Source organism: Paroedura picta, chromosome 3, assembly GCF_049243985.1.
Source record: "Paroedura picta isolate Pp20150507F chromosome 3, Ppicta_v3.0, whole genome shotgun sequence".
In the NCBI taxonomy this organism is placed as follows: domain Eukaryota; kingdom Metazoa; phylum Chordata; class Lepidosauria; order Squamata; family Gekkonidae; genus Paroedura; species Paroedura picta.
Genome location: NC_135371.1, coordinates 139,637,335 through 139,659,579, shown reverse-complemented (window position 1 = coordinate 139,659,579; position 22,245 = coordinate 139,637,335). Strand labels below are relative to the sequence as shown.

Below are 22,245 nucleotides of genomic sequence, written 5' to 3'. Positions count from 1 at the left end.
CAAATTGTCAGCACCAGTCTCTTACCTGAAGAAGTGAACAGTGACTCACGAAAGCACATACTCTACCACAAATGGTGCTAGTCTTGTTAAGATGCTACTGGACTCTTACTCTTTTCTTCTGCTACAGGAAGACTTAATATGGATGCCTGTTTTGATCTTTCTCCAGTATCTTACACACCCAAGGCTGGATATGGACTTTTGGGGGTCTCAAGAACACTGCGGACACAGCCAAAGCTATTTGGCTAACTTCCATCCCTCACATCCCAGTATCACAGGCCCCTGCTGAGTCTCATAAGTCACTTTCCCATATGCTTCCGCTCCATCCTGCTCTTTTGAGAACCATGATGTGTCTCCATCCCACCTTTCTAACAACAAGCTGTCCAGTATCCCCAGCAGATTAGATACCCTGGTCAAATGTTCCAACTACTCAGTAGATGAATCAGCTCTGGGTCATTCAGGATATTAAAACTCTGCAGCCTCTTTTGTTGCAGAAGGGAATCTCAGGTGTTGCCAACTAGAAGGTTTTGTAGATACATTCCTTGAAGGAATAATTCCCGAGGGAATATATAAGAGACTAAATGGGTAAATTAGTACTTTTGGGGGACTGGATATTATTAGCTAATACTCTGCAATGCGAAATTCGATGTTGTCCATTCTACATCTTCTTTCACCATACAGCACTTTGTCTATTTAAGGGGTATCACTGTTCTGTGTGCTCGTTATCTAGGGAACTATTTTTGGAGTGGCTCTTTCATTGGATGAGGAAGGATTGCCTGTTTAGGTCCTTCCTAAACCCTCCCAGCTGTTTTTTTGCTTGCCTCTCTTTCTGAGAGATCAGTTGCTTGATGAGAAAGGAGGAGAAAAGAGCTTGGTCAAGGAATAGCAGTACAGGTGAGTTCTTTCATCAAGGCCAAGCAGAATGTTACACAGAATGCATGGCTGCCACAGCAGGTTTTTACCAACCTGTAAAATGTAGTTTGGGCCCCAGCCACTCGTGAACTTGTTCCTTTTACAGTCATGTGTTGTTGTTTCTCTGGGAGAGGGAATCTAATATTTGCTAGTATCCAATACTGGACAATAATGATGTCCTAATAGAAAGGAAATGTGGCATGTATCTTAGCTATTTTTCTGATATCAGTTCCTGCATTCATTGTGCTTTATTGTTCTGCCTGGTATCTGTTCTTCACTTAATATGAAGTCTTTGCATATCTCAGTATGGATTTCAATTCTCTGCCTTATGCTACTCTCAATAGGTTGCACATCTCAGTATGAAGGAGAATCAGCCCAGGCGCTTCAGCAATGGGGAGGCATTCCTGCTCTTCCCACACACACACACACCATCCCAAAGCAAACAGCAAACATTTCCAAATTCACCTCCCTATCTTTAGGCTCACTACGGCAACATATCATATGCATTCAGAATGTTATAGGTATTTTCATTAATAAATGACTTTGAGCCCCTCTTTGGTTATAAATGCTAACTCCAGAGGGTTGTTTAGGAATAATAGGATTTCCTTGTAGCGAAAAAGAACCATTTAATCCTCTTTTGCAAAATCTGGATGAACCTAATAATGGCTCAAATTTAACTTAAAAATAAACCCCTCTGATTTGCGTTTCAGTCTGTGCCAATTTTGAAATTACAGCAGCAAAGCTATTTCTTTGGGAGCTAATTTAAACATGCTCTTACCGACATGCTGCAGAACATTCCTCCCACAGAAATATGCCACTGAAAAATTTGAGGGTTTACTTAAGTAGGAAGATTTTAAAATAGTGAGAAGCTTCAAGATGAGTTTTTCATCTTTTTGTGCCACTGGTTAGTACACTTCCATGAAAGCACATTGTACCACATACCTGACTGCATATAGAAGAATTGACTGAGTGCTGCTTTTTGAGTAACTAACATTACCCTCACTTCAGTTTAGAACTGTTAATCCTTCCAGCCTACACCAAGTAAAACGCAGCCAAGTAATCCCTAGGCCCGAGTATTCATCACAATCAACTTGTCAGTCACTGGTCATTTTCTAGTGGACGGGCAGTATTGAGTTGTTTTCTTCCCCGTTTTCCTTGTCTCGTTAATTCTCATTGTGCTTCCCTTCACTCACCAAGGATACTCCCTTAGACCGTTTCTGCACTGGCGGTTTCATGCTGGGCTGCAGGCTGGAGTTTTAGTTGTGGCAGGTTGCTCTGCCTCTTCCTGCCCCCACACGGGGGGGCATTTGGCCTGGCACACTTCATCCACCCCCAATTTGTGCTTCTGCACGGGAGCTGGGGCGGTGAAGTTCCGAGTGCGGAAATGGTCATAGTGTAGCATGACGTGCGTGCTGGTGTGACACTGTTTTCCTCAGTGAGTGCCATAGGCAAGGGATTGAGTTAAAGAGAGTTGAGAGGACAGGGGCTAAAGTTATGTACATGCTTTCTCCCTCACCACCTCTGAGTGACACTATAGAAGAAATGAGGAGACTACCATTTGTCCCCAATGGCCAGTTAGTGTCTTCTTTTTCCCACTCCTTCCTTCCCCATCCCCCACCCCATTTAGGATGGCTACTTCTGTGGGAACTTCAGGGGAATATTTCCTAGCCAGAGGCTCGCAACTGAGGTCATTTAATAGACTGTCATCCTGACCTTGCTCCTCTCTACCTGCAGGAACCAAGCTGTGCTCTTTGGTGGGAACCCACGCTATGAAAACGTCCCACTGATTGGAAGAGGATCGCCTCCCCCCACGGTACGGTGGGCGTCAGAGGCCAAATCATTTTTATAACACACCCTTTCGTTTCTCTCTGCTTTTACTAACCACACATTTTTAAAAATTGGGACGAGAAAGCCTCCTGCTTTTATCAGAAGCTTAAAATAGTTTTGTTTCTGATGTTAGAGATGAGGAAAAGAGCAATTTTTTTAAAAATTCCAAACAAATCTAGCAAAAATGACAGTCTGAGCCCGAATTTTGTATCTGTGGGAAGATGAAAAACTGCTGGGAAGTACTGCCTTTTGGTGGCTTACATTCCTTGTTCCCACAGGTGTTTAGCTACAACATTTGTAGGCAGCCATGGCTGCAATGCATCGAGGCTGCAGCCTTGCAGACTGGCTGTGAGCAGCAGTGTGGCAGTAAGAGGTCATTTCCATGCTTTGTGGCATTTAGTTCTTGGCTCACTGTCACACCTGCCGACTGTTGGATGGAGGCTGTCCTGCAAACCTATCACATTGGTGGGTTTCCCCACTTATGTCCCTCATTTAACACTCTATAACCTTGTTTACACAGTGCCATATTTTTAATTTCCCCCCTGCACATAAACATTTCCATTGTCTTGTTGCTGGAGAAAAGAATTGCACATTGTAACTAACAAGAAGATAATATATTCTCGCTCCCTTTTTTTGTTTTGATAAGCCTTTCAAGTTTTCTTTAAACTTGCCTTCCCTGTAAGCAAAAGTACTATGTTCAGTTTCGTGTAATTTTCCTTTGAAACGTATCTTGCCTGCTAACATTTGCTTTGTTTTTGCATCAACTCTTTTGGAGCTATGTTGCCCTTCAAGAGTAAGTTGTTTGTTATTGGGTTTGTATTGTTGTCTCTTTCCTTGCTTTGGGGCAGGGGGGTTGTTTTGATCCCTCCTAAAGACTTTCCATAATTTTAAGTTCCCTGTGCTGTGAATTTCCACTCCCTCTGAGCAACCATAACATTTCTGGAATCATGTTACAGGATCCAAGTTACAGGATCCAAGTCACACCCCTCCCAAAGAAGGTATCTTCAGGGAAGTGCTTCATGTCTGGAAAACACTTCTTCTGGAGGCCATAACTCAGGCTCTGTAAATCCAATCCTCACCAAACTTGGAGGGCAGGTAGAGGAGAGACACCTAGAGATCCCTTGCGAATTTGATGTCTCAGACATGCCTAGGGTACATTCCACCATCTCATGACCCTCACAAACCAAACCAAGGTTTGTGAACAGGGCATATCACAAACCAAACTGTATTTTTCCAGTTCATGCCTATCCCTAGTCTTTTAGTCTGCAACGGTCCCCAACCTCTGGCTTCCAGTCTGAGAGGAAGGTGAGGGAGAGATTCTCTTCCACCAACAGGATCTCTAAGTTCCAACCCATTCTACAACTGGTTCAGTTTGAAGCTGAAAGTGAGGGAAACAAAGATTTGGAAGTAGAGATCAGAAGGTAAAGATATTTGTAGTGAGGGAAAGAAATTTGTAGCCACTGAGTAGCTACTATTTTTCTGTTTTTCTGTTCTTCTCAAACATGATTTCTAATTCAATATGCATATCTTTAACCACTCCTGCGAAGTGGCTCCTGATTGGGCCCTCCGAGTGTCACTCCAGGGCCAAGCGGCCAATGGGAAGCCATGTAAAGCGCGCCTCCCCATTGGCTGCTTGGCCCAGCCTCACCTTGTCTGGCCGGGGACTAACCGCACACAAGGAGAGGCGGCCTTCCCTGATGGTGAGTACTCCCCATGGCTTCCCCTTGCCCTCGTGAAAGGACCAGGGATGCCACGTCGCAGATGTGGCGTCCCTGCTCCTTTCCCACCCAGGGTCCTCGCGCCACTGCCACTTCCCCACACCCAGACACACACAGCCTCACCAAGGAAACCCCCTTGGCCACCACCCCCTGCAATCGCCCCGCCCCCACAGACACACACACACAACTACCCACCCACCGCGCTTTCCCACCCCTTCCCCCACCCCACACACATACTCCTCTCTACCCCACTCTGCCCTCGCCACCTCCCCCTCCTGATTCGCCCCTCCTCCCAATTCCCCCCACCCTTCACACACACCCTGTCCCCTTTCCTTTCACCTACCTCTCTGCCTGCCTTCCTTTCTTCCTTCTTACTTCCTGACTTCCTCTATTTCTCCATCTCCTTCCTGTCTCTCTGTCTCTCCCTCTCACTTGCTTCCTGTCTTTCTCCTTTACTTCCTTTCTTTCTCCCTTCTACCCATCCCTTCAACCACACTTTGCCCTTTTTTCTCTCTCCCATACCTCATTTCCTCTTCTTCCTTCCTTTCTTACAGTCTGCCTACCCATCCGCTAGCGCCCACTGTATTTCTTCTACAGGGGGCTTAATCAAGAATGTACGGAATAAAAAGGCAGGAAATTATTGGGGATTTTCTCCTGTGTTTGGGTTCTTGTCAATATTTGAAGAAAATATGTTCTTTCTGATGATTGCTAGCTAATAGTGTGAATTTGGCTCTGTTCAGCAGGGATTTAAAAAAAATCTTATCATTTGTATTTTCTAAGTGGAATACAGATTAGAGAATATATTTTAGCTACCAGTATAGCTGACCTGAATAAAAGCATTTATCCAGCTTTTATTCAGGGATATTCAGCTGATACTCTCAGGTCTGCGTGCAGCAATGAGAGAGACCTCCCCACCTCAGGCAGACCCTGGGGAGCAAAATCCATCACTTAAATGTCCCGCAACTATTTTAATCTAACAATTTGGTGGGTCTGCCCATAAGCTGTTAGGTTTAAATGGTTGTCAGCCATCTAAATCATCCATTTTGGTCCCCCCTTCCAAGCGAGGGGAAGTAAATGGATAGTTTAAATGGCTGCTAGCCATTTAAACATAATAGCTGATGGGCGGGCTAGTCAAGCTATTATGTTTAAATGGCTGGTTACCATTTAAATCTCCCATTTTGCTTCCTCCCACTTCGAATCAAGAGAGAGTGAAATCGAGCCTATGCAGGATCAGTCAGGGTGTCAGGAGCTCAGCTGCTAGCTCCATATCTCCTAGGGCCGGGACTGGCTCCTGTCCTTTTACCTACAGTAAAAGCTCACTTTAAACCAAACTTTAAGTAAAAGGGCAAGAGCCAGCACAGAATCAGCTGAAATGCTTTTTCTACTCCTAGCTATGAAACTCCAGGATGTAGGCCAGCAAAACTGTAACCATGGACTCCCATGCATAGTGCTGCTTGAATCAGGATGAGCTGAAATTTGAATACAGAATGGCACAGCTTCTTTTCTTTTTGTTAAGCCTCAGTGACTATTGTGCCATCTTTCGCAAGAACTATTTTTAAATTGCTTGCCTACATCATGGAACTGGGCCAGCTTTGAAGGTTTTAATCTTGCTGTAGCAGAGTGTGGAGTTATTGGGAAGCTCAAGGATGAGTTTGAAGCTAAACGCTGCCAGATTAATTCCAGTCCCTCCCTATACACTCACAAAGCAATACAATTTAAATAGGATTTAAATCCCTTGGAGAAAGGCTTTTAAGCTTTTGTGGTGTTCCAGAAAGATATTATGAATGATTTCCCCCCTTAATACTGTGGTATGTAGGAGACTTTCTCCCTCTGCTCCACCTCCCTATTCATATGCACACTCTCACTTTCTTTCACACTTAGGGTCTTTGCAGAGAGACAAAACCCATCTGTTGTTCCTTAGTGCTATGCTTCCGCAGTTACTGCACTTTTTATTGTTTTTGTGCCCTGCCAATCTTCAATGGAACTAAGGCAGTTGAGGAATTCCTGTTTTATCATCATCAGTAAACTTGTAAAACCCAAACTGACAAGTCACCCACTATCTGATTGGCCCTCATCCAGGAATGGCCCACCCAGGTAGTTTAAAACCAATCAGGAAGCATTCTTCAACCAAGAAAGGCTTAATAAGAGGTCAGCTCTCAACCTACAACTTCCTGCCGATTTCAGAATTTTGCTGGGTAGAAGAGGAGCCAGCCTCAGAGCATGCTCTGCTGCCCATAAGTTGCTCTCGCCTCTTCGTCGCTTTCAACTTGGAGGTCATGGGGGGGGGGGGGAGCTGGGGTAGCCTATGTGAGCCTTCTGGAGGTAAAGAGTCATAGATGGCCCAGAAACGGCCCCCTGCCGGCCCTCTAGGACCCAGGGTGTCGAAGAAATGCCTCTGCCCTGGGAATGCCCTGATGAGTAAGCGATGGCCCTAATCCAGGAATGGCCTGCCCTGGTAGTTTATCCCCAATCAGGAGTCAGTCCTTAGCCAGGGAACACTTACCGAGGGATCAGCTCTTCACCTCCAAGAAGTTTGCTGGTTAGAAGAGGCGCTGCCCTGATGCCCATCAGTTGCTCTGTTCCCCTGGCCTCTTTCAACTTGGACCTGGGGCAGCCTGTGCAAGCCTTCTGGAGGTGGGAGGCTGCAGAAGGCCCGTAAATGGCCCCCTGCCAGCCCTCTGTCATTCAGGGTGCTGAGGAAATTTCTCTGCCCTGGGAATGTTTACTCATGAGTAAGTGATAGCCCTCAGCCAGGAATGGCATGCTCTGGTAGTTTAGCCCCAATCAGGTGGTAGCCCTCAGCCAGGACGGGCTTAGTAAGGTATCAGCTCTCCACCTCCAACTTCCTGCAGTTACAGAAGTTTACTGGATGTAAGAGGAGCCAGCCTAAGAACATGCCCTACTGCCTGTAACTTGCCCTGGCCTCTTTCAACTTGGAGGACGGGGAGAAGTTGTGGCAGCCTTCTGAAGGTCAGGGGCTGCAGAAGACCCAAAAACGCCCCCCCTGCCAGCCCTCTGGGATCCTGGGTGCCAAGGAAATGCTTACTCATGAGTAAGTGATGGCCCTGGTCCAGGAGTGGCCCGCCTGGTAGTTCAGCCCCAGTCAGTAGTCAGCCCTCAGCTAGGAAGGCTTAACAAGGAGTCACCTCCCCACTTCCAATTTCCTGCCAGTTTCAGAAGTTTGCTGGTTGGGCGGGGAGCTGGCTGCAGAGCATAGACATAAGAACAGTCATTGATAAACCCACAGTCTTTGCCATCCAGTGTTTTCAATGCCTCAGAGACCTTCCCCACCCAAACAGTCCTTTCCTCCAGGAGAACTTATCTCTGCACTCTAGAGAAGAGGGGGTTCTCCAGATCCCATCTGGAGGCTGGCAAGCCTGAACTGGAGATCTCACTTCTGGGGTTACTTGAAACATGAAGAATGTTTCAAAGGTTTCTCGGTGGTTAAAAAAGTTGAGAAAAGCTGACATCACTATCACCATCACTATCATCACTAAACATTATAAAGCTGAACTTGTGTGCAGCCAACTCAGTTGCTACCTGATTGGCCCTCTCTTGGGGTATGCCACCAATGGGGAGAGAACACTCTGCCAATGAGGACCGATCAGGTTAAATTGCATGCAGATAGGAAAAGCATCTACCCTGGGAATGTGTACTCATGAATGTGTCATGGCCCCTGCCCTGAGAATTACTCATGAGTAAGTCATGGCCTCAGCCAGGAAAACCTAATAAGGGATCTGCTCTCCGCCTCCAACTTCCTGCCACTGTCAGAGGTTTGCTGGGTGGAAGAGGAGCTGTCCTGCTGCCAGTAAGTTGCCCTGGCCTCCTGGTTTCGTTCAACTTGGAGGACATGGGGGAAGGGGGGAACAAGCCGCCTCCCGATTGAGCCCCTCTGAGCCATCTGGAGGATGGGCTGTGGGAGGCTCAGAAATGCCCCCCCCCCCTGCCAGCCCTCTGGGACCCAGGACATACAACTGTTTTTGATTTACTGATATTGAACTGGACTGAAGAACATACTGACTGAAAGGTGTTCAGTTCTTTAAGCAAATTTTGCTATCCATTAAATATTTTTATGAAAGGAAGAAACTGACAAGTTTATGAATTGTTTATTGTTTATTGTTATTAGCAATTACTGCCACCCAGAATTTCTCTTTGTTTCCCACCTGGAGCCTGGCATCCCTGCACCTCCATGGGATCCAAAATCTCCAGGGGGACTGTTCTCTGTTGCCTGGAAATGACCTGCAAATCCCTAGGTCCCAACCTCTCCCATCCTGCAACCTCTCTGCTACTGAGTTCCCCTCTTCCAAGCACGCCCTTTCATATCCAGGAGTCTGGAGATGAGTTGTTGTTGTAGAGTCTTTCTTCCAAAACAGCCATTTATCCCCAGGAAGCTGGTCTCAATAGTCTAATTCCAGGAGATTTCCAGGCCACAGCTGGAGGTTGGTGACTCCTGGGTCAGGAATGTTCCTTGAGGTTCGGAGGTGGGGTTCAAGACTCCAAGGGTGGGCAGGAGATTTTCCCACTTAGCCAGTCCTCAGGAAACCCCCAGGAAGGCTAGGTTTGTATCCTCGCACCCGTTGTATTCCTGGGTTCAATGGGCTTTGCCTCTAGTCTTCACAATAATCCTGTGAAGCAGAGCTGGTTAGGAATGAATGACCTTCCAAAAAGTATCCACTCAGGGCCTAGCAGTATGATATACTGCTTGGGAAAACTTATACGTAGCCTATTGGTATTAATATAGCCCATCATTATAGGTAATTACCAGTAGTGGTGCAAATAGAGTCTGCCTGAGGACCTTGTAGGTTAGACAAATGGCATAGAGAAGGAGATTTAGTCCATCCCCTTCCCATGCACGATGGCCCTGTTCCAAATTAGCTCCCATGCACGATAAAATCCAAGTTCCAGCCAGGGATTCTTAGCGTACATTCGCTTGGCAAGAAGGAACCAGGACAGACTTGGGAACAGTGTACTACATAGTTAGAACTTCAATTTCTAACAGGCATTTGAAGCCAACTCTGTCAAAGTGCATCACTCTGTTCACTATAGCACACTAGCATAAGAAGTCCTTACAATAAAGGAAGGACTTTGGAGAATGTGTAGATCCTACCTAAGAAGCATGTGAAAATTGTCAGGGGGGGGAGGGGAGATCACCTGGAAAATAATTTACAATGGTCTTTAGTTGTAGTATGCTTATTCTAGGAGGTAAGACCTTTTCCCACCAGCAGACCATTGATCAGTTTCCACTGGATCATCAAGCATCTGATGGTTGCTGGAATTCTTGCAAAGAAGTGGCTTTGCATGGAGAAGGACCCAAGTTAAATTTGACATCTCCAGTTATGTGAATCAGGGAACAGATATTGCAAAAATAGACAATAATGAACTTGATACACCAATGGCCTGCCTAAGTGTAAAGTAGGCTCATGCATTCAATGCAAATTCTATGTTTTTAGATTGTACAGTCGAATACGTGCCAGGTGACTTTTATGGCGATTCAGTAATTAGTGCTTCCTAAACTTTTTCATAAATAGGAAATCTCTCGCATTTTGTACAGTTAATGAATTTGAGGCCCCCATGGTAGACCCCAGGGGCTAATTTTGATAGCTTCAGGCCTCTGTCAGATAGATGTCAATAGGGTGCTAGCCTCAGTGAGGCTGACCCCGTGGTCTATTATGTATTTATTTATATTTATATACTGCCCTCCCTGAAGGCTCAGGTGGTTTACATAAAACAGGAATGATCCAGATGACTCAATATTAATAATAATAATAATAATCAATAATAATAATACAATAGTAAGAGTAGACAACATAGTAGAATGGTAGAACAATGGGGAGAACATTAAGTCTACTTTAAGTGAACAGGTCTCAACCAGAGCTAGATCCTTTTTGGCCTTGGCACCAGCCTGGTGGAATGAGCTCCCAGCAGAGGTACGAGCGCTGATGGAGGTATCAAAGTTCCGCAGGGCCTGCAAAATGGCACTTTTCTGCCAGGCCTATGGCTGAGAAAATGGTAGCCTAAAATCCAGTTGAACTCCCCTTTCATTTTTCCTTTCTCCCCTCCCCTCCCCTCCCCTTTTTAAGTTTTCATGCAGCGCTCTTTCCCCCTCCTTGTAAACCCACGAATGAATGACCAGTCTGATAGTGGAGAGATAAGGGTAGAGGGTAGTTAGTGTTGTTTTGTGGCTTTATGAGAGTTTTACCAAATGTTGCTGCTGGTTTTATGTTGTAAACTGCCCTGAGCCTGTACATGGGGAGGGGTGGTATGCAAACTATAAAAGTAAAATAAATGTAAATAAATTGACCCTCATCCTTGCAGCCCTTTGAGGAACCCTTTGGTAAACAAAACTAGAGATAATCTCATTGAGGGTGAGAAGTTCAAAATCTTTGCCTTGCCTATTATTACATGTGGGGGGCTCAACAAGGATTCAAAGCAGCTCATATCCATGTTCTTCACTCTCTTTAGAGCCACTTGAACATTGGGGGGGGATTGAATTGATGTGATAGAATATATATATATATATATTGTTGCTAGAGAAAGTTGAGGATCTTTCAAAAACCTGTTTGTATTGTTAAAAATATTTTCATAGCAGGCGTTCACTGAAACAAACCTTGAATTGTTATGTTGAACTGCTGAGTCTTTCATAACAGAGCCACTTTCTTCTATCCTTCCTTTCCTCCTTCCTTGTCCTGCATGGATATTTTAGATATTTGATTGTATTGAATATTTCTTCACTCAACTAGACTCATTGTCTTTCCAAAACAACACAAGACATTACCCTTTATTCTGGATGTTTTCCTGTTGCCGTCTCATTTCCATCTCACTGATCACCAGAAAATATGTGGTTTTGTTGTTTCCAGCAACATATAAGGTTAACAAGTTTTCCCTAAGCTTACAGAACAGATCAGGACATATTTTAACACTACCCTTATGGGACTTTGCATAAGCATATTGTCACAATAGTCATCTCCACAGAATCTCAGCTAGTACTTGGAACTATTTGGTGTAACTTTTCTTTCTCCATCTTTCTTCTCTCCTCAGTATTCTCCAAGTATGCGAGCCACCTATCTTTCGGTTAATGATGATCACAGGCGACAGTACAGCAACGAATTTCCAGCCTAGCGCCCAACTTGTAGAAAAAAACCAGCAAACAATGTTTCTATAGTGGAACTTGACAAAAACTCAAGGTGCGTGGACTGCAGGGAACTGGAATGCCTCCATGGCAGAGAAGGGCATTTGGAGAAGGCATCAGTGGAAGAAGACACCCACTGGGATTCTGGATAAGCTTCCTAGAGGGCTATCCTGTGTGTTCAGGCTGGCAGCTTGTGTCTGTAATTCTTCGTCTTCCTCTCCTGCACACACTAGATGATATACCTCCAACCTCTGAGCTGACTGCTCTGAATTCTTCTCCTGAACTTAATCTCCTGGTCCTTTCCTGCTATAAGTGTATTGTATTCCCCAACCTCTTTTTCTTGTTTTGGAGTGGGGAATGAGACTTGGGATTGCCTCAAGTTTGTGCTAAGGCTATTAATTCCTGTTTTCTTTTCCTTTGCACTAACTTTTGGGGCTGTGTTGTTCTTGGTTGACAGTGTGATTTGGGCTTCCTTTGTTTGTTTGTTTTTTAATAAGAGGAAATAATAGGAACAGTACACTGTACAAGTAACTGGAATTCGGACATGTGTACAATAGCCATGAGGGAAATGGGAGCTTGCCACGAAAGAAAATGCTCCTCACTGCTGAGTCAATGCAATACCAATCCTAGAGTGGATTTTGTTTTTCCTTTGGAGAGGCCTCTGCATTAAGTCTTCTGCTGGCTTGGCAAACTGCTACTTGAACATCTTCCTCCTCTATCAAAATCAGCACCTCTTTGGAAGGTATGGTACAAGACCTGCACAGTATTTTCCTTTCTTCACCAGTTTCCTTTGTTCCTGGAATTAACATGAAATTCACCAAGCAATTCTATGGTGGCCTCAGGTATTATGTTTAAAAATGATTTTTTTTTAAATTTTGTGTTTGTTTCCAATATGTCATCTTTTTAATTTTTATTTTATTTTCCTCCAGTGCTTTACTTCATCTTTCCAAGGAACAAACATGACCTTGACTTTTAAAAAGAATTTTGAATGGAAAATGACATTATTTTTATTATATATACATATATAACCTGCAAAAGAGAGCCTCTTGTGGCGCAGAGTGGTAAGGCAGCCATCTGAAAGCTTTGCCCATGAGGCTGGGAGTTCAATCCCAGCAGCCGGCTCAAGGTTGATTCAGCCTTCCATCCTCCCGAGGTCGGTAAAATGAGTACCCAGCTTGCTGGGGGGTAAACGGTAATGACTGGGGAAGGCACTGGCAAACCAGCCCGTATTGAGTCTGCCATGAAAACGCTAGAGGGCGTCACCCCAAGGGTCAGACATGACTCGGTGCTTGTACAGGGGATACCTTTACCTTTACCTTTTAACCTGCAAAATATCCATTTTTAGCCCCATTTTCCTAAGGAATTAAGTTCCCAAGCTGATGCACATCTCCACTGGCTTATATGAAAGACACCTTCAACATTTTTTATTCTTATGTTGTTGGGGTGGGGGGCTAAGTAGCATGGAAAACTGGATCTGAATTAGTGTTTAATGGCTCCAGAGTGCTGCAGTGATGATTGTATTGACAAACAATGGTGTTAGCCCAGTTTCTCTTAAGTGATTATTGTCTTCTTTCCTCTAAGATGATGTCAGCTTGTGTCTTTAGAATTACTGGAAATAATTCCAGCTATCAACCCTTCTTAAGGAATCCTTGCTAAACTTTAACTGTTCTTCCTCACCACAGTGGTCGTTCACATGGTTTCAGCTGTCAATGCAAACAGAAACTGATTTTCAAATTGTTGAGGATATTGAGGTGATCTCTTTTACCTTTCTGTGAGTCTGAGAAGGAGAAGGAGATATATCCCCAGGTAGCAAGGCTGGATTGATGGTAGGGGAAAGAAATTTCCAGGGGATGAAAACATGTCCAAATAGATGAGGTGGGGGGTTCCTACACCCACAGGTGCTCTGGTACTTTTCCTGGTCTATTTTTTGGCTTTTACCTAAAACAATTTAATTTTTTTTTAAATGAGTGAGGATGTATTTGTTTAGACTGTGTTGAGTTTGCCTAATAAATTATTAAACATATTTTGAAGATGTTTGAAAGCAATATTATAAACTCATTCATGAGAACCCAAAGGGTTGGGTCCTGCTTATCAAAGCACAAAGAGCCACAAAATATTCCTGACCTAGAATTTTGAACCTCATATCCTTCAGAATCACTTATACTAACTTCTGTTCATAGGTAAGAGTGCTAAACACTGCAGAGGGACAACCAAGTTGCCCTCCTGTACATGTGGTGCTACATGGAGGTTTTAAATACTTGACACTCACTGTGTCGTTTATCAAGGATAACTTATACATATCATAACAAAATGTGAGTCCAAAGGTACCTTTAAGACCAACAGTTTTATTCAAGGTGTGAGCTTTCATGTGCTTGCACACTTCCTCAGACAATGGAACAAGGATCGTAAGAGTATACATATAAGGAGAGAGTAAATTAGTATAAAGCAAGGAACTATCCGATCTTCATTATCATGTTGCATATTTATTGTGATGCTGTTTATTAATTTACTCTCTCTTTATATGTATACTCTTACGATCCTTGTTCCATTGTCTGAGGAAGTGTGCGTGCACACAAAAGCTCACACCTTGACTAAAACTTTGTTAGGCGTAATGGACGCACATTTTGTTCTGCTACTTCAGGCCAACGCAGCTACTCACCTGAATTTATACATATCATATATGGCGACATTATTTGTACATCCATCTTATATGTGACTGTCTACAAATTAAGGCATGTTGAAGGGAAACCCTGATTTCATGCTTTTAAATCTTGTCAATTGAACAGCACCATTTCAAACTTTTTTTAAAAAAAAATCCGCATGTGAACTAACCTCATCTCACATTCTTTTCAGGGTTATGCCTGATTTATATGTACTGGCTGAGAAGCAACAAATAAAGACTTGTACTAAAAAGTGAAATTTGGGTATCTGTTTTTTTCTAATTTTTAAACATATGGTTCTAGCCATTATTACATACATCTCTAGGGGATGACGGTCCCAAGAGTTGAGACCCCTGAGTAACTTGGGTCCTGTTGGCCTAAACATACACCCAAGTTTTTAAACTCACATGGTCTTAAAGCAGCATCCTACACTGGGGGGCTTTCCGCACCGGGATCCTTGTAGCAAATTGTTTGCTGAACGAAAAATCACCATTTAAAATAGTGGAATTCGTTGTTATGCATACCTGACTTTGATGATGGAATCCAGTTGTGTTTCCATCGTTTCCCACAAGCTTCCGGTTTCAGCAAAAATCGCTAGAAAGGAAGCGCTATTGCCGAGCTTGTCCCACCCCTGGCCGTCAAGCAGCCAATGGGCGGCCGTTAGCATGCTCCCAAACAGCCCCTTTCCCTTTAAGAAAGGTTTAAAAAAAAAAAAAACACCCGTTGCAACGAATATGCATTGATTCGTTGCAACGGAGAGACCCATCCAGCTGGCAGGTGTTTTTGAGCTGCCGTTTCATCGTTGCCACGCTCCCCTGAGTGAAAAAAAAATCCCCCCCCTCACGGGCGCGATTTTCGGCCGAAAACAGTGTGAAAAATAAAGGGAAAATACATCAGCAAACGGGCTTCTCTGTTGTTTGTGCTTAGTGACTAAACAGCTCTGGGGAGGGACTGAAGCCGGGGAAGCCTCTAAACGGAGGCTCGCCGGTGCGTTGATCTCTGCTCGCTTGGAGGAAAAAAAATGGCGATCGCTTCGCCAGAAGGTCAGAGGAGAGAGCCAGGGGGAGGGACTTTGTAGAAACCACAACAATGGTAACGCACAGAACTTTTCCGCTAGTGTTGCAGATTGGTTGCAGGAGTGTAGCGCTTTCTGGAGGGTGAATCCACTTTTGGGGATTTCCCTGAAAGCGCTACAAGGAAGCGCTTTTTGCGGATCGGTTTCAGGTGTGTGGCAGATTGTCAACGACGTTGTGCATAATGGCAAAACTGTAGCGTTTTCAATTGGCAACCATTGTGCGATTTTGAAGGAGTGTGGAAAGCCCCTAGGTCTGTCATGCTTGCTGATCCTAGTGAAATGGATGCCACCTTCCACCATCTTGCCTCAGGCTCCCAAGGCCTCAGAATGGGGTTCAGCCATGCCATTTGTACTATAGGCTTGTTCCCTGACAGAGTTGGTTAACTCACACCCTCTTTATTCACTTCCTCTCTGCTTTGGAAACCACCTTTTATTCTTTGCCCCTCCCCCACTGCAATCCCAAAGCTTCGCCAGCCCTGCCCTCCTGGCCCAGCAGCTGCCTTATACCTTTGTAGTTCTTTCCCTGGGACAGACATGGCTAGTCTGCTTAGCTCTGCAGCTCTGCTTTCACCCTCTGATTTACTGTCTCTCCTGTCAGCTCAGTTGTCAGACTCCCAGACATCTGCTTGCTCCATGTCGCTGCAGATGGCTCCAGCTTTTGGGGGCTCAGCCCTGTCCCCTTTCTGCTCCAACATGCTGTTGCACCATCAGTTGGCCAAGGCTGGTTGCTCCCCTTTCTGGTCACTCTCAGCATCACTGGCATTCAACAGCCTGCCTAGGTTGATTGTGTTTGGGGGGACTGGAAGTCTGCATCTCAGCCCTCCCTCCCCTGTCTGATCTCCTTCCAAGGAGTCTGGACCTGCAGAGCCAGACTGCATAGGGAAGTGTAAATGCCTTTGATCAAAGGACCTAGAAATCTCTTCAGACTGAATTGTCCAGCAGACAGTTAATACAGCTTCTGTCATACAAATTGGTAAGTCCTTTTGAATACTGATATGCCAAAAGAGTTTTCCCCAAGCGCAGAATGAATCACAGAGTTATAACCCAGAGTAGCGCTGGAACTATACTGTAAAGTGATCTCCAGCTTACTTAGCACCTGCTTAGTTTTGAGGACTGGATTAGTTTGAAGCTGAATATACACAAAGACACAAGTAATCTTCACTGTTGTCAAAGTTCAGTCCATTTCACAGTAATTCAAGCTGCTTTTTGGTTGCAATTCTCTGTGGTTATTCCTGAACCTGTAGCAGTAGTCAGTGATCCTCTTAAGACTACCTCTGACTTCTTTGCACATCGAACGAAACGCGGAAATATCCACGTTTGCTTACCATGGGCCATCTGAGGCGCTAGGTTGGGCCAGGGCTGGGTGGCAGCTGGAATGGTGTCGGCATTGTGGGCAATTGGGGATTAGCCCCGCTGTGCTGCCACCACCAGCAAGGCCTTGCATAATTGGTCATTGAGTCTACATCTACTGCTGGAGAGAAACTTCTAGCTAAAAATCACTAATGGCACTGCATGCCAGAGCTGAGGACCATTCCTGTCTAAATGTTCACCTGCTCCAGCATACCCAAGCCTCCTTCTCCCAGTTCTTTGTTTGCTCCTGTCAGTGTTTGCTTGTTTTTCTATTCAGATTTCTGAGTATTCCCCTTGGGCAGTTGTCACTGAAGCTTGACTTAGCCCTTTTGGAGGGTTTACCCCCCTCACAGTTATGTATCTACCTGGAGGGTTCTTGGAATTATGTCCCAGAAGTTTTTTTTTTTAATTTAAAAATTTTAAAAATTCACTAAATGTTGTATGAAAATGACCCAAAGTGATGAACATGATCTATGCCTACTCAGCCTGGGAGAAGATGCTAATGTATATGCCTGTAGAGTCTGTTAATGGTTCATGCAGAAAGCCAGAACCTCCTAGTTTGAGAGGTGTGTTGCTTGCCAGAGGCAAAGATTAAAGATATTATGGACAGGATGCCGAAACTGATAAAACCTATGGGTCCCTTCCTGTTTGTGATGGTCCATGTGGGAACGAACAATGGCCATCAACACAATTGCATGTATTAAGGATGACACTGAAGATCTTGGTTTACGCCAATAAAGGCTTTTTGTATCTATCTATCTGAAGATCTTGGGAGGCAGCTGAAATGAATGGGGAATAAGTGGTTTTCTCTTCGATCCTCTCTGTCAGGGGAAGAGGAATGAGTCTGGAACTGAAGATAATGGAGGTAACCGCTGGCTGTGTTGGTGGTACCAGCAGGTGGGATTTTGATTCTGGGACCACAGGATAGGTTTTCTAGAAGGCCTACCAGCACACGATGGGCTTCACTTATTCAAGTTGGTCTCTTGAGTAAACTCTTTGAGCCATTAGTACCTGTCTGCTGCACCTGCTTTTTATGAAACAAGCGTTTGGTAGGCATCACATCAGCGAGAAGTGTAAGTTGGCTGCTTTAAGGATGGGCCCTGCCTTATTCTTTAAGGAGAGGATAGTCTTGCAGCCTAGTCTAGAATTCTGGCCCAATGTAGTTTCTAGGTTCCACTTAGCCCAAGAGTGTGTTACCAGTGTGCCTTTTTTCACCCCCAACCTTGGTTAATACTAGGGCACTGCACTCTCTGTATTTGAGATTAGCATTATTATTTTATTTAGAGAGGACATTGCTCTTTTTATTTCTTATGCTAACCCAAATAAGGGCAAGAGGAATTCTCCCCAGATGATCTCTAGGTGGATTGTCTGGACAAAGTTCTGCCATGCACAGGCCAGTTTTTGTTATCCGCTTGAGGTCTATGTCCATTCCATTAGGGCCCAGGCTTGCTCTGCAGTGTTAACCAGCAAGGTTTCTCTCCTGGAGATTAGAAAAGCAGTAACTATATCTTCAGTGGATACTTTCATAAGGCGTTAGGGGCTGGATCTGCAAGCCAGAAAGTAAGCACAAGTGGGAAAAGTTGTGTTGCATCCTATGTTCCAGTAACCTCATAGGGAGCATCACACCCATCTCCAAGTAGGAGCTGTAAATCAAGAACCACCCACAGTGTCTGACACAGAATAAGAACCTACTCTATTTATTTTATCTATGTATCTATTTATCATTGGTTTTATAGACCACCCCTCCACGCAAGCAGGCTTGGGGCAGTTCACATCATACATAATTCGTATTGTTAAAATCACAGTGTTGTTTGTTTGTTTTTTAAACCTTGTGCTGTTCTGAATAGTGGTTGGAATACCCCGGAGATTAATGGCAAGAGGTCTGTAATGTATCCCTTAATGTTGAAGACCTGGGTCTCCTTTTTTATCAGCAGCAGATTTGGTAACTATCGTTTATGCTTCCTGAATACTGAACTTTGTGCTTTGTTTTGGTTTACCCAGGGGAAAAAACTTGAAACATTTTTTTCAGACACACCAAATTACAGCTATATTTGGAGCAATGAATAATTGCATATTCGTTACAACGTGTGTTTTTGTATTTTTTTTTAATTAAAGGCAAAATTAAATGGGGAAAGTTGTTTGGGGTTACAGTAGCGGATATCTACACTTCATTAACTGTTCGCCTTGAGTCACGGCCGGGGGCGGGACAAAGCGGAACGAAGCGTGAAAAAATATCCCTTGCTTTGTTGCGATTCCGGCAAGACCGGAAATTAGTGCATTACGATAATAGCGGAACTTAGGGAGGCTTTTTAACGCTACAGCCGGCTGCGTGCTTTATCAAACGCTGCCGGTTTTTCTCGTAGCGAAATTCACCTTCGCTACCATTTTGCAACATAGTAGCCTGTGCAGAATGGCCCTGAGGATGGACTAATATGGCTGCCTTTAAGAAGCTGTCACTGGCCCCAAACTCTGTGGTGGTTATTCTAATAAGGAGGGGCAGTGGGAAGTATTACACAAGTGTTACAGCATGAAGCCTAGATTTCCAAGAAAACTTTTAAAATATTGCAATGTACATGATAGAACTTCTCATGTATTCGTCTGAGGTATCTTTCATAACCTTATTGAGTTACTTTTTAATAAGTAGGTACTGATCATATTGTGTATTCTGGTAACAGGGAGTACCTTACAGATCAGTAGCCTGTGACAGTTTTTTTCCTCTTAATGGAAAGCTTTTAATGTGCATTTCTACCTAATAGGCTATAGCCAATGCTTTCCTTCCTCGAAGGAATGAGTTTTCCTCTTGTGGAACAAGACTTTTCAGAAGATGGCAGAAAATTGGATACTTTGCAGAGTCAGGAAAGAAACTTTATGCAGTCGTTTGGACCAGACTTTGTGGTATTATGAGTTGCCATGGAGTAAATGCATCTGCATGGACAGTTTGACTTCAAGAAATGCTCCCTAAAAAATTGTTCACTGTATGTTCAGTGAAATACACTATGTCTGAAAAGACCAATGGGTTTATTAGTGGTTCTCATACAATCCACTGATATAATTAATGGTCTGTGGTTATACAATAAAACCATAAATTGAAACTAGTGCCCAAAATGTGCAGTTACTGCTGAGCTTCTGCTTGGGGTAATACTCAAAGGCATAAATGACTTTTGAAAGCAAACTACTAGCCCAGAGAACATATGACTGGGAGAATTATACACAACGTAGAAGATCAGTCGTATATTTTTGTGTGAACTTTTCCCTAGACAGAAGTATCACATGATAAAGCTTACGCTGGTTTGTATCACATGACACTGAAGGACGAGAGGCTGTATGAGAAATTTTAAACAAGAGCAGCATGTTAAAAGTTTCTTTATCTCATCTGATGTGCTGCTCATTTTCATATGCATAGAACTTTGCGTGTGTTAGAGCATGAATATTCAAAACATCGTTTAAACGGATTGTTTAATAATTGTAACAAACTCATTGCCTTGCTATTGTCTTTCCAACAGCTGGAAATTTTATGGCAGACATCTGAACATGTTCCAAGGTTCAAGCCTTAGTGAGTAGTGCCACCTTATGGCAAAAGCCATCCTGACATTGAATGCAAGGATTTAGCCTACCTAAATAATTCAGCCCCAGAAATTCATCTGCATTTTCATTGGCTTTTAGCTCACAGCCAGAGCATGTTGAGTCATTGCAAGTTTTAATTACAAAAGATTTAAAAAGCATTAAACATCAGTAAATATTCTACTACTCATATGTTTTAGAAAACTGTTTCACATTTCAAAGTGCTGCTGTGCCTACGGTTCTAATGATAGACTCTAGGGGTGCTGCACGCTGGAATCAAAACTTGTTCCCACCCAGGGGCACATGGTCCTGCGCAGGCCTGCTTAAGTGCAGTCCTCATGTGTGCCTGCACAGAAGATACTCAATGGACAATGTTATGTGTGTATGATACATAATGATATATAACAAGGTTCTATTGACCTGTCATGCTTCTATTTTTCTGACTACACTATATTTTTTTTCTGAATAGCTTCCCATAACAGCAGATTTTCACACTGATCCTTTATTATGCATTCTATTCCCTTATCCCATGCTGCTTAGGGCAGTGACTGAAAATGAGCCTCTGGTAGTTAGCTGTTTTGATAATGAATAGGGGTGCTTTTTTGACTGTTGTCAGCACATGGCAATTGGGTCATTTGGTACTCTGGTAACTCATTAAAAGGATATGAAAAAGAGCAGTCTTTTCTGTCGGCTTTCTGTTTCAAACACATGTCATGTGCTTGTTTGATCTGCTGAGTTACAACTGAGATCTGTTCTCTTGTTAAGCTTGCTGCCAAAACCTGCTCTCTTCAATCAAAACTCATCTTTTACAAAGAGGTATTTGAAAAACCGAAGACTAGCAATGTGAATTTCTAGCTGACCTTGGAGCATTTGGAAAACCTGCAGCTTCCTTGCTACAGGCCTGGTATTTAACAGAGTGAACTATCCAAAAGTGTAAATTCTGTGGATGGATGAGAGAGCTGCTAGTTTATAACTCCTGTCTATAAAAACAACAATTTACATTTGGGGATTTCACTTGAAAGTCACATGGCGTGACATTCAAAGGAGATAGGAATGAGCAAGAAGTGTAGTGGTTAGAGTGTCAAACTAGAATATTCTTCCAAGGCGACCTCGGTCCAGACCCATACTTTCAGCCTAACTTACCTGATACGGTTGTTGTGAGGATAAAATGGATGAGAGGGAAATCTGTAAATTGCTTTGTGGCCGCATTGAGGAAAAAGGCAGAGTATTAATGTGGTGCTTCGGCGCCTGAAGCAGCTGTTCGCTCCAGCGCTGTGGGGGAGGGGAGGTGTTGGCGTGCACACATGCGTGTGTGCGCCCACTGGTGCAGCGACACCCGCGCCTCCCTCCCCCCTGCGGCGCGGCACTGGCTGCTTCAGGAGCAATTGGCTGCTTAGGGCGCCAAAGCGCCCAACCTTATGTTATTATTTAATTTCTTTACTGCACCTCCCATATGAGCTTGGGAGGGTTCACAAGAAGAAGAAGAAGAGGAGGAAGAAGAAGAGTTGGTTCTTATATGCCACTTTTCTCTACCCGAATGAAGCTCAAAGTGGCTTACAGTCGCCTTCCCTTTCCTCTCCCCTGATATTCCTGCTTGGTCAGAGCAGTTTTCTCAGTGCTGTGGCGAGCCCAAGGTCACCCAGCTGGCTGCATGTGGGGGAGCTCAGATTCAAACCCGACTCACCAGATTAGAAGTCTGCACTCCTAACCACTACACCAAGCTGGCTTTTCTGAAGTAAATAAAGAAGAATATATGATGAGTAATTGTATCTTGGCATTCTCGCACTGTAACCTTAAAAGGGGACCTGTTTTAACAGGGCAAAGGAATTGCCTCATGCCATCTTGGTTACTACCCACCCAGTCAAGCAAGAATCTTTGTTCTTGTTCCAGATTGTATTTGGAAGGGCATTAATATTGCACATGTTCCATCATCATATCATTAGCGTTCCTCTTCTGTCACAGTTTTTATGGTCCCTTTACCAGCAGGTTGTCTCATAATGACAAGCCAAGCAGGAT

At 44.0% G+C, this 22,245-nt stretch overlaps 1 protein-coding gene across 3 annotated transcripts in view; it reads left to right on the top strand.

Annotated features, from left to right (window-relative positions):
* TTYH2 (tweety family member 2) overlaps positions 1 to 13,541 on the top strand; it is a 104,737-nt gene extending 91,196 nt beyond the window's left edge. For 2 of the 3 annotated variants that reach the window (XM_077328285.1, XM_077328287.1), the window contains 2 exons: positions 2,644 to 2,722; positions 11,493 to 13,541. In XM_077328285.1, the coding sequence (XP_077184400.1) occupies positions 2,644 to 2,722; positions 11,493 to 11,573 (160 nt within the window). In that variant the 3' untranslated portion in view covers positions 11,574 to 13,541. The remainder of the gene's footprint in view (positions 1 to 2,643; positions 2,723 to 11,492) is intronic. The other variant, XM_077328286.1, reaches the window with a different exon arrangement.
* Positions 13,542 to 22,245: the final 8,704 nt, after the last annotated feature.